We start from the raw sequence: 12,169 nt of genomic DNA, 5'->3' as shown, positions 1-12,169 counted from the left end.
AAAGTAGTCTTTAAAAGGAAATACATGGCATATATAATGAATAAATCAGTATAAACTTACTGTGCAGGCTCACTGAGATGTTGATGGTACGCTCTTCTGTAAAACCCTTCAGGTTTGGAATTTTGGCACAGTTTAGTGTAGTGCGGGACGGGCTGTCTCCCATACTGACCCAGCACACCGTCTCCTCTACATAGCTGAAATCCATTACAGTAGTTTGTTTTGTGCTGGTTGGGTTGATAGTGGGCACAGGAGACCCATTCAAGTATGTGGCTAAAATATTCTGTGTGCTGGTAATAAGCAACACTGTAGGTCTGTCAGCCGGCACTGAGAAAGGTAGAAAACATGTCATTACACATTTAAAATATTTGAAAACGTTTTTTTTTTTTTAAAAGTAACACCCCAACTGAAAGGTCGGTAAGAGGGCATTAGGTGAAAATAATTTGCAAGTATTTTTTTTATTTTTTATTTAAAGGTCATTTCCATTGTGGTAATAATGCATAGCGGCAGGAACAGCAGCTTCCACCAGGAGGAAATGCGCAGTCAGTGGTGTAATAATCCTCTGGAACGAGGTTTACAGGCCCAGGAGTAAGTTACCTGATTGGGAGATGTACACAGGGGCCGCACCTGTCATTTTTGTGTCTGCGCCTGAGGTAAACACTCACATCATTGCGGGTCTGTGTAGCCATTCAGCCATACTTGCCTACCCTCCCGATTTGGTCGGGAGCCTCCCGAAAATCGGGTACCGCTCCCGACCTCCCGGGAAGGCAGGCAATCCTCCTGGCTGCCAGCGACCCCTCCTATCCCCCCGTACTTACATGTAAAGCCCCCGCAGCGGGGGACGGCGGTGACGCGATTCACATGGACGGCGGTGACGCGATTCGTGTAATATCGGCAGTGTGTAGCGCCGCCCGCAAACTCTCATCCACTGACCGGCCCCGCCCCCATTTGTTGGCCACGCCCCCCAGTCATGCCGATCTGGCTGCTCCCTCCCGGAAGGCATACTTGCCAGATTGTTGGCAAGTATGCATTCAGCGTCATAAACAACTCAGTCGCAACTCTAAGTGCTAAGCTAAATAGGCGCAACTGGGGGGCAATGGGGCACTTAGCCAGGGTGTAACTGGGGGGCAATGGGGCACTTGCCATTAGCATAAGATTCCCGTGGGAATGTAGACAGAATTGTGATGGAGGAAAGTTTATGCGCCCATGATCAGGGTGGTGCTAATCTACGCCGATAGTGATAACAGCTGCTCTTATGGTGGGTACACACCTGACAGATACATCTGCAGATGATGGTCGTACATACGGACTGAGTGGCCATCATCTGCATGTGCCCTCGGGTACCGGCCGCAGCCGACTCTGTATGCGGACAGAAGTTTGTGGCTATTTTGAAGCATGGAAAACATTTGCCCATGAGGCCAGAGAAAGATTAAGACTCAGTGTGGCCCTAGGCAAGTTACTGCCCCCTTTCTGCCTTCCAACCATACCACTCTGTTTACTTACCCTATATGTAACCCCCCTTTACTCTCTATAAGGGACGCCAGGTTACTAACTCCCATATCACTAGTCTAATGCACCCACCTATATCCTCCCAATAAGTGTTTGCTCCTCAGAGGCAGATGACACATATGTTCATAGGGCCTGATTCAGACCCCGCCGCTAAGCTGCGAACGCTCGCTAGGGGCGATTATCGCAGATCTGCGCATTAGTATGCGTCAAAGTACACATGCGTGAACCAGTCACTGCGGCCAGGAATCGTGCGCTCATAGTGCACAGACTGGACGCTACTTTGAGTGACAGATTGCACCGTTTGTGGGTGGTAATAGGGGAAGGTGCTTGTGAACGGGGGAGTGGATGTGCGAACGCAGGTGTGTCTGAGCATCAGAACGGAGTTTAATGGGCGTGCATAATTAGCATGGCAGCGTCATTGTACGCGTCACTTGATTGTTTTTTTGCCTGAACTGATCGCAGTGCTTGCAGTGGGGTAGGGTCTACCTCAAGTGCTGCGTGCATCTGATGGCTCTCGATGTTACCGATTAATCAAACACTTCCTGGAGATGACGTGTGCTGAGAGAGAAAGGTGGGCGGCTTTATACTCCTGCGTACGCTCCCTCTGCCGTCGCTCTAAGACATAGAGGGCGTCCTTAAGCCAGACAGGGGAGATATTTCTCAATAAATCCTAAAACTTTATCAGCGTTATCTCTGTGCTCTAATTAATTCACGTGTCTGGAGAGCCCCATGCTATATTTCTGTAATAATTGTGAGTTTAAGTGAGATTTTAGTGCCTGGCAAACGTAAGAGCGCTATTTTAATACTCTTCGTGGTGGCAGCTTAGGTAAAACCCACGTCACCACCACCCAGCTACATCAGGTTGGCATATCTGAGCGTAGGCTGGGGCATGGTGTCATGACAGTGATAAATAGGAAATCCTTAGAAAGATATGGTATGTCACCCTAACATTATGGGAAAATTCCCACCAGAGAATACAAAACATTGTCATAAAGTCTCAGTGCGAATGTTATTTATACAATAAAACCTTAACTATATTGTAGCATTCCATATACTTACAAACTAACCCTGGCACATATACTCATCATATTTTACCTTGTCAGTAGGTGAGGATGGGACTGGAGTGACCTGTAAAATATGACAATCCAACCTATGGTCTGTCCGCTGAAACCTATATATCCCACCTGCTAAAGCTGTCAGAAGAGGGTGTATAGGTGAAGGTCTGGGCTACCTGTTATAGGTCACTCACACAGCTCTCCACGGCAGGACTGCTTGCTATAACGCTTCTACGCATGCCACGCCCTCTCCTCTGCTGATTGGGTATGATGCTAACTGCAGTTGACTGGACATATCCGATTACCTGCTGGTAACCCTCCTAGGGGTCTATTTACTAAGCAGTGTTAGGAGACAGAGTGAAAAGTGATAAGAAAGTGATAAAGTGCCAGCCAATCAGCTCCCTACTGTCATCTCACAGGCTGTGTTTCTCCTAACACTGCTTAGTAACTAGACCCCTAATATTCTATGCACGACTACACAGCCTGGACTACAAATGCAAGAACTCCTCATTAGTATCAGACGGGCAGTACTAAACTCAGGAGCCCCCTCCCCCGCAGTACAGGCCCCGTCTGCCACTAAGGGCTTTTACTTTTAGCTTAATTCAGGCAGCTGGTGGGCCCTGTAGGGATGCCGCTGTCGGTATTATGACAGCCGGGATCCTATACTCAACCAAAATGAAAGACCCAAAGCCAACAAGTAGAAGTCATTCTGATACTCTTACCATCCAGGCAGATCACTTGCTCTCCAACGTGCTAGCTTACCCAGCATATAATGAATGAAATATCATCAGAATTTAGCAAATAAGCAAGTTTTACCGTTCTTAGCTTTGCAGGACTTGTTGTCAGGCTGTAACAGATATCCCTCCACACATCTACAAGTGTACGACCCTTCCGTGTTCTGACAGGTCTGGCTACACGTTCCATAGAGTGCACATTCATCAAAGTCTGAGGAAAGAGGAGAAGGTGACGTTCTCATATACATTCGTAAAATTCTACTCCAACCCCTAATTATGACTTATTTTTAGTAAGCATATCGCATTTCCCATAATTGTAATGGGAAATGTGATCCGACCAAAGTTACTAAAAATAAATTGTAAAAAAATACCGGGGAAAGCCCTGTGATAATAACGCCACATGGAGGTGGCGTTATCCAGGGTTTCCCCCGGTTACCGGCCTCCTGCCCTGCTCTAAAAGGCAGAACAGAGCCCGGAGCCGGTCCCAGTGATCAGCTGTGTGGTCTAAACAGACCGCAAGCTGATACACAAAAATAAAAAAAAATTGTGAAAAAAAAAAATTCACTTACCTGACTCCAGGGACCGGTGATCAGGCCTCTGGTGATGACTCCCCTCTGGTCAGCTGGTCTCCCATGCTGCACTGCAGCCCGGTCATCGGGTCCCAGTGCAATATGGGATATCAGCTGACCGGAGGCATGGAAGACATCACCGGAGCGCCGATGACTGCAGGTAAGTGCTATTAAGGGAGGGAGGGTCGCGGGGGGTCCGCGATCACGGGGGGTCTGCAGTCGCGGGGGGCAGGGCTTAGCACTGGGGGGTAGCAGTGGCGGCCAGTCGGCGAATGCGCGGGGCCCTAGTCACAGTATTTTTTTGCTAAAATACCATGAGTAGTGTGCGGAGGGGATTTTTGTCAGCATAATAATCCAGATCAAACATCACATGCTATCAACTGGGAGGCACTTAAGGCTACTCTTCGTGGTCACTTCCTTCAAATTTCTTCTTCTCGTAGAAAACCAGAGCGAATGGAGATTTCAAATCTGGAAGCACGTATAGCGCCTCTCACGGCTAAATGCCAACGTTTTCCCAAAGATAAATTCTTTCGCCAACTACGCTTATACAGAGGTCAGCTGACCCAGCTTCTATCATCTAAGGCCACTCGCACTGTCAAATGGATACAGCAAAGATCCTATGAACGCAGTGATAAAGCTGGCACCATACTGGCATGTAAACTCAGTGCTAAACTAACTAAAAATAGAATCTTGACTATTAAAGTCTCCTCAGGTAAATCACACTTCAATCCGAAATCCATAGCTGATAGTTTCAAGGATTTTTACCCAACGCTCTATGCCCTCCAAAATCGTGAGCTGTCTCCGAACTATCTTTCGGTTGTCACCCGCAAATCTTTCTTCATGCAATTTACCACGTTTATCCAAATTGCAGTTATCTGCTCTAAACTAAGAAATTACTGCTGAGGAACTAGGACGTGAAATCTCTTGAATCCTCCTCGGCCCCTGGACCTGATGGATTCTCTGCTGCCTTTAATAAGAGATTTTTCCCCTCTTTGTCCCCCTTACTGTTAAATCTCTATAACTCAATTCTCACTGGCCAGAAGTTTAATGAGGCCACCACCAGGGTGGAGACAGTGGTCATCCACAAGGAGGGTGGGGACCCTAGCTCGTGTGCTAGTTACAGGTCAATATCCCTTCTAAATGTGGATCTAAAGATCTTTGCTAAAATCCTCGCTTCGCGTCTTGCGCTTATTATCCCATCCCTGGTTCACTTGAACCATGCTGGATTCATTCCTGGTCGTCAGGCACAGGGGGCCTGAGTCTGGTAGAACTGCTATTGTATGATGATGACTTTGTTAATATTCCTACACAAACAGGCATCTTCCGGATGATATGACCTACATGAATAGTGAATACCGACTGAAGACACCATCGTCCCAGGGAGGATGTATTTCTTCAGAGTTCCACATTGTGAGAAACCACTGTATAGGTAATGTGCATATGGAATAGAAAGGAATGTTCCCAGAGTGACAAGAAATTGGTGGCGTGTCATGTTGGGCCGCCCCATTTTCAGCAGCCATGCCCCTTTCATTGTTTGACCACACCCATCAAACAGCCAAATCTCAAGGCGCTACAGAAGGGACAAAGGGAGGCTGGAAACTAAGGACCCCCTGCAGAAAAGTGCGGATGTCAGGAAGAGGAGCAATCCTTCGTTGGAACCACACTGAAAGGGCAGAGATATGAACCTTCAGTGTAGCAAGGTGGAGACCAAGGTCCAAACCCGCCTGCAGGAAAGCCAACACACTCTGGATATCCTAAACACCTGGGGATCATAACTTTTTGGACGACACCATTCAAAATAGGTATGCCATACCCTATGGTAAATTCTAGCCGAAGCAGGTTTAAGTGCTCTTAGCATAGTATTAACCACAGAGCAGGAAAATCCCCTGAACCTTAAGAGGGATATCTCACAAGCCACACCACAGATGACCCAGATCTGGGTAGAGGCAAGGACCCTGAGACAACAGTTCTGGACGTTGAGGCAACAGCCATGGAGTGTCAATGGAGAGACTCTGAAGATCTGAGTACAATGGCCGTCAGGGCCACGCTGGGGCCACCAGAAGGACCATGCCTTCCTCTTGTTTGAACTTCCAAATTACTCGAGGAAGGAGTGAGATTGGAGGAAACAGGTACAAAAACTGTAAGGTCCACCTGATTGACAGAGCATCTACCAAGAGAGCTATGGCATCTCTTGTCCTGGACCCGTACTGTAGCAGTTTGTGATTTAGTCGAGAGGCCATGAGGTCCACATCTGGAAGGCCCTACATGTCCACTAGGAGCTGAGACACTTCTTGGTGAAGAGACCATTGGATGCATGTCGTGATGGCTGAGGAAGTCTGCTTCCCAATTCAGCACTCCTGGAATGAACACCGCCCTAATGGCTGGTAGATGGCTTTCCGCCCATGTCAGAATGTGTGACACCTCTGTCATTGCCGTCTGACTTCGAGTTCCTCCTTAATGGTTTAGATAAGCCACTGTTGTGGTATTGTTTGACTGTACTTGCACGGGTTTTCCGTGAAAAAACAGCCTGGCTTGCTGCAGTTCCAATATATTGATTGGAAGCAAAAATTCCTCTGCGGTCCACCTTCCCTGAAAGGAGTGTGAACCCATAACTGCACCCCAACCCTGAAGACTGGCATACGTCATCAGAAGGACCCAGTCCGAGATCCAAAAGGGACGCTCTTTGGAGAGGTGAGCCATCTGTAGCCACCAGGTCAGCAACAGGTGCACCTCCGGAGACAGCACCATCAATTGAGTCCATATATGATGGGGTAATCTGTCACCTGGAGAGGATCAATTTCTGTAGAGGTCGGGAATGAAACTGGGCATACTCTACCATGTCGAACACTGACACCATAGATCCCAGCAACTGCATCGCCGAGTAGACTGACACTTGGCGACTGTGAAGGCATCTGCGTACTCACATCTGCAAAGTGGAGATCTTTTAGGCTGTCAGAAAAATCCTTTGCTGTTGTGAATCCAACAGTGCTCCCAAATGGAGCATCCTTTGAGATGGAATCAGTGAGGACTTCTTCCAGTTGACCAACCACCCGTATACCTGGAGCACAAATATCGATAGCTGCAGGTGGTGGTGAACGACCTCTGGAGACCCTGCTAGAGGTAAGAGGTCATCCAGGTATGGTAACAGGCAGATCCCCTGAAGCCGCAGATAGGCTGCCATTACCACCATGACCTTTGTAAACACCCGAGGTGCAGTTGCAAGGCCAAACGGTAGAGCCTGAAACTGGAAATGCTGTTTTGACAAAGAAAACCTGAGAGAACGTTGGTGAGTTGAAGTGATTGGAATATGCAGGTATGCATCCTGGATATCCAGAGACACCATAAAATCCCCAGGTTCCATAGCCAGTATAACTGAGCGTAGGGTTTCCATCCTGAACCAGGGTACCCTGAAAAATTTGTTCAGGGACCTGAGATTGAGAATAGGACGGTAAGAACAGTTTGGTTTCTGTGCTAGAAAAAGGCTGGAATAATATCCCACTCCCCTCTGAGCCACGGGACCGGTACAATGACTCCTGCCTGTAGCATGGATTGTACCACCTGTTGAATAGCTAAAGCCTTGTCCGCGTCCTTCGGAAGTCCTGTGCAAAAGAATTGATGTGGAGGTCTTCTGCGGAAGAAGAGTGCATACCCCAGAGAGACCACTTCCCTCACCCAGGAATCTGTGGTAGTCTGCCACCAGTGCTGGGTGAACTGAAGAAGTCGGCCTCCCACCCTGGGGTCCCCCAGGAGGAGGCCCGTCCCATCAAGTGGAGGGCTTGTCATCAGGCTTGGGAGCCGGACGTCTGGTACTCCAGGGCTGCTTCTTAGGCCTGGCAGATTTCTTGGTGGTGGATGGCCTGGTAAAGGACTGAATTCTAGTCGTAACTGGGGTCCGATAGGTCCGATAGGACGGAGTCTGAGCCCCTGAAGAAGCTGGATCAGAAGCAGACAAGCCAACTTCGCTGCTAAGGTATTCACAATCTTGCCCAAATCAGGGTCAAACAAGATTTTACTGTCATAAGGCAAACGTTCCAACCCCTTCTTGGATTCCGTATTAGCTCTCCAAGAACAGAGCCACAGAGAGCGGCGAGCCACACTGGCCACTGAAGAAACCTTGGCATTTAGTAGGCCAATATCCAAAGCTGCCTCATTTATATAGGTAGCCGAATCTCTGAGATTTCCCACCAGATTCAGCTTTTCCCTGGTAGCATTAGAGGCTAAGGATGTTTCAAGGCTGTTAGCCCAACATTCCATGGCCCGAGCCACCCAGCAAATGGCCATAGCTGGTCTGCACGCAGCCCCCAAAAGGGAATAAACAGATTTAAGGCATAGCTCTACCTTCCTATCTGTAATATCCTTCAGGGATGACATGGAAGGCATAGGAAGCGTTGCGCTTCTTACCAAGCGCGTGACATGGTTTCCCATTTGGAAAAATAATTCTCAGCAAAAGGGTAAGCAGAGACTAGACGCTTCTGCGGTTGATAACGCTTTCCAGGCATTTTCCGAACTACCTCCAAGTGATTTACCAATTGGTCAGACAATGGCAATGTAGCCTCAGTCACTTTTTCTTCCATTAAATTTGCATGCCTAGATTTACGCGCAGGAGACTCATCCTCCTCAATGATCAGGGCTGCTTTTACGGCTTGTATTAGCCCTGGAATATATATTTTAGACTTGTCCCCCACCTCCAGAGGAGGTAGCTCAGAGTCAGACTCATCCAGAAGCAGTCCATCATCAGATGACACATCATCATCATCCCATACAGTAGATTGCGACGATAGCAAGACCCTTTTATCTGGTCTGCTGATAGGTGCATCCTGCTGTACCTCAGTCTCACCCTGCAATATAGCAGGAACTGTATTAACCCACTGAGGGGGCAACACCTGTGAAGGTGTAGGAGGTTGCAGAAGGTTTTGTGCTGGGGAAAGGTGCTGTTGTTGAAAACTGAACTGTGGACACATAGGAGGGCCTGCTAACTGCCCGCAATGGTTGTTAGTGCTTTTGCAAAGCACTCCCATGGCGGCTCCTGCTGAATGACCGAAGCCTCAGAAGGACCCGGGGCAGTGTAACACTGGAAACATAACTCCTCAGAGGCTATAAGTCCTATGAACGTGAAATGTCACCGGTCACCAAGTAGCAGTGTGCAAGTTTTTGATTTATGTTTTAGTAAAAAAAAAAGAGAAAAAAAAAGACCCATCCATTCTTGAGTCCAGGTGGTTAAATCAAATTGACTAAGGCAGCGGTTCCCAAACTGTGCGCCCTGGCACCCTGGGGTACCTCTGGACACTTGTAGGGGTGCCTTAGGTTGGTGGTCCAGCAACAAATCAAATTCTTTATGGTCAATGTAATGTAAATATGTGCACAGACAGAAGCACAAACTTGTCCACCTCTATATAACAAAACCTAAGGATGACAGGTCAGCACCATTTATATTACTGTATTACTTCACTACATTTTTTTCTGAATTTCTCAATAACAAACTTTTGGCTTAGGGGTGCCGTGATTCAAAAAAGTTTTGAAAACACTGGACTAAGGTACTAATAGTAAGTCACCTATAATGAAGCATGGTTTCCTTAAATCCTGGACTGGAATGGCGGAGTTTGGGAACCTCTGCCTTAGTAAAAGCTTAGAAGCCTCAATACAGTGCATTTTGAAGTGTTTGGGAAGTGGGTATCGTATTTGCAAAACTGCTGCTTGCAGTTTTTTGAGGTTGGCAAACCGTGTAACTTCTTAAAGTCACATAATACTTCTCATTACTTCAAAACGCTTACAACCCACAAAATTTACTTAAAGGTGGTGCATCTCTGAATGAGGCCCAAAGTCTTAAGGTGCGTATACACTATGTGACCCAGGGAAGACAGTACGATTCCGACATCGTAATCGTACCGTTCCCCATCACCTGCAGTGCCTTCACTGAACGATTAGTCATTCAGTGTAGACAGCCTCCGTCACCCCTGAACATGGTCAATCTGTCGTTATCGGGAGTGCGCATCGCTGGTCGTTTCCAACATTATAGCGCACGATTTCTGCATGATTAATGAGCGATTGTACGATTATGATGTCGTAATCATGCAATCGCTCATTATTATCGGCTTGTGTATATGCACCATTATAAAGACAAAATCAGAAGGAAAGTGTTCAAAATAAATCATGTATAAAGTAAAAAAATAATTTTGTTATTTAAAAGGTTTATCCAGTTCTACTAGGACACTAAGTAAAATGTTTTTGTTCCTCTCTAAGAAAAGACATCTTTTGCTTTCATGTACAAATATACAGAACTGTTTCAGCTGTAACACCCAGTATATGTTGCAATTTCAAATCTGAATATATATACATATAATTTATTAAATATAAAAAAATATATATATTCAGAATGACATCAGATAACTCTCCATTGTATTTATTATATCATAGTATAAGTATCCTGTATGTATTTCTCTTACCCCTACAGAAAGGTCCTTCATCCGAGCCATCGGTACAGTCTGCGTGGGCATCACACAGCTTACTGATAGGTATGCAGATCTCTGTGCCAATACAGTTATGCTCGTTGAACTGGCATTTTGAGAGTTTGCTATCGGGACCTGGTGAAAAGAAAAGATTGCATTAATATTGTAAGAATAAGTTTTGTGATTATTATTATACAATTATTGCCCAACTGTTAACACGAAAATATATAACCTATGGGTTCAACTTTTTAACTCACTATTTTAAAAGGTACTCAGGAAACCAATACGACCGTAGGTATGACAAGCAAAACACATTTTTTTTTATTATACATATATATTACATATATATATATATATATATATATATAGTTAAATATATTTCTTTTCCTTGAGCCTGGAGGATGCCCTGTATGTGCTTTTCACCGCTGGGGAATGTTACAGATAATTGGGCCTCATTCAGAGTTGCAGGGACGCGGCGGTGCTATACCGTACAATTCATATGCAAATGAAGCAGGAGTCGTCACCACCTGATTGCATCACAGAACAAAGTGCTGCACCCTGAAGGGGCCTATCCATTTAACGACATGAAAGTCTGACCGTCCAGCGTTCAGACTTTCATGTCGCTGAGGTGTGGGCACCGCACTGAAGACGTTCAGTGAACGTCTTCAGTGCAGGAGCCCGACCTCCCTAACTATTAACATGCCGAACCTGACGACCGTTGTCAGGTGACGGGCATGTTCAATAGATAGTCGGGGTCGGCAAGGACCCAGCGTCGCTGGACGCGCATCGCTGGTCCTTGCCGGCTATCCACTTGCAGACTTTCTGCACGATCCGACCGAAACCTCCTGGTTTTGGTCGCATCATGCAGAAAGTCGGCAAATGGATAGGCCCCTTAACACGCAGCATCAGATCTTCTGCGAGACCACCAGCAATCTAAGTAACCCTGAGGTTGCTCAGATTGCCTCTTGCAGCTCCGTAGTGGAGACCAGGAAGTCTGTGTTGGAAGATGCAGACCCTGGCCTCAGCACTCCCAGGAAATGGGAACGACGTGCCCTGTCCACTCCCCGCCCAAAAACAGCTGCTGCCTGCCAGTCAAGCTTTGGCGAGACCTGCACGTGCGCAGTACAGATCCTGTGCACGCTCAGATCTCTCATGATTAGAGTAGTACGCAGACCAGTGGGTGTCCGTACTGCCCATTACACTCATGTATGAAATTGCTATATTTCTATAGATTGCAAGAATGGCCCTCTGTCCCCTTTGTGTGTTATTACCCAGGGTTGTCTTATTTAACTTTTTGTTCCCGATTGTAAAATGCATCAGAATTTGTTGGCGTTATTTAATATACTAATAATAAATTTCAGACCAAGGGTGGCATTTTATTTGTATGGATTCTCAGGCTGGTGTAATACACAGGTGGTCTTAAGTGTATAGTATACTATGTATGAGATAAAAACTGGTGTAATATAGAATTAGCAGAATATAAATAATGGGTCCTTGTTAAGGAATTATGTGAAATGTTATGATGCTGTATGGTGTATGTATTCTGTATCAAGATACATGCTAATGTCTTTACTTCCCACCCCTAAGCCTACTTCCTACATTGTACATAGGGCCTGATTCAGAGCCGGACGCAATTAGCGCTCGCTTGTCCAGAAAATAGGGCTGGCTATTCAAATGAACCGTTCGCTCTTTGCGGTCTGTTCACGCTTCTAGGTCTGAACGAGCGAACAAAACTTGCGGTCGTTTTTTGGATAAATACGCCCCCTGGCCGCTCGCATCCTACGTCATGTCCGCTATTTATTAGATTAATCGAGTACATCGACCAGCGTATGAACTGCTCGCGATTCTTGTGGTTGGTT

General features: G+C 46.5%; 1 protein-coding gene across 1 annotated transcript in view; it reads right to left on the bottom strand.

Moving 5' to 3' along the window:
- Window positions 1-12,169, bottom strand: part of LOC148480777 (low-density lipoprotein receptor-related protein 1-like) — a 363,634-nt gene that overhangs the window by 284,341 nt on the left and 67,124 nt on the right. The window contains exons 3-5 of the mRNA XM_088453863.1: window positions 10,308-10,445; window positions 3,378-3,506; window positions 61-324 (exon numbers count right to left, since the gene is read on the bottom strand). Of these exons, the coding sequence (XP_088309989.1) occupies window positions 61-324; window positions 3,378-3,506; window positions 10,308-10,445 (531 nt within the window). The remainder of the gene's footprint in view (window positions 1-60; window positions 325-3,377; window positions 3,507-10,307; window positions 10,446-12,169) is intronic.

Source organism: Taudactylus pleione, unplaced genomic scaffold (genome assembly GCF_031769625.1).
Source record: "Taudactylus pleione unplaced genomic scaffold, aTauple2 ptg000597l, whole genome shotgun sequence".
NCBI lineage: Eukaryota > Metazoa > Chordata > Amphibia > Anura > Myobatrachidae > Taudactylus > Taudactylus pleione.
The sequence above is the reverse complement of the archived record's forward strand: the minus strand, read 5'-3'. Positions and strand labels throughout refer to the sequence as shown.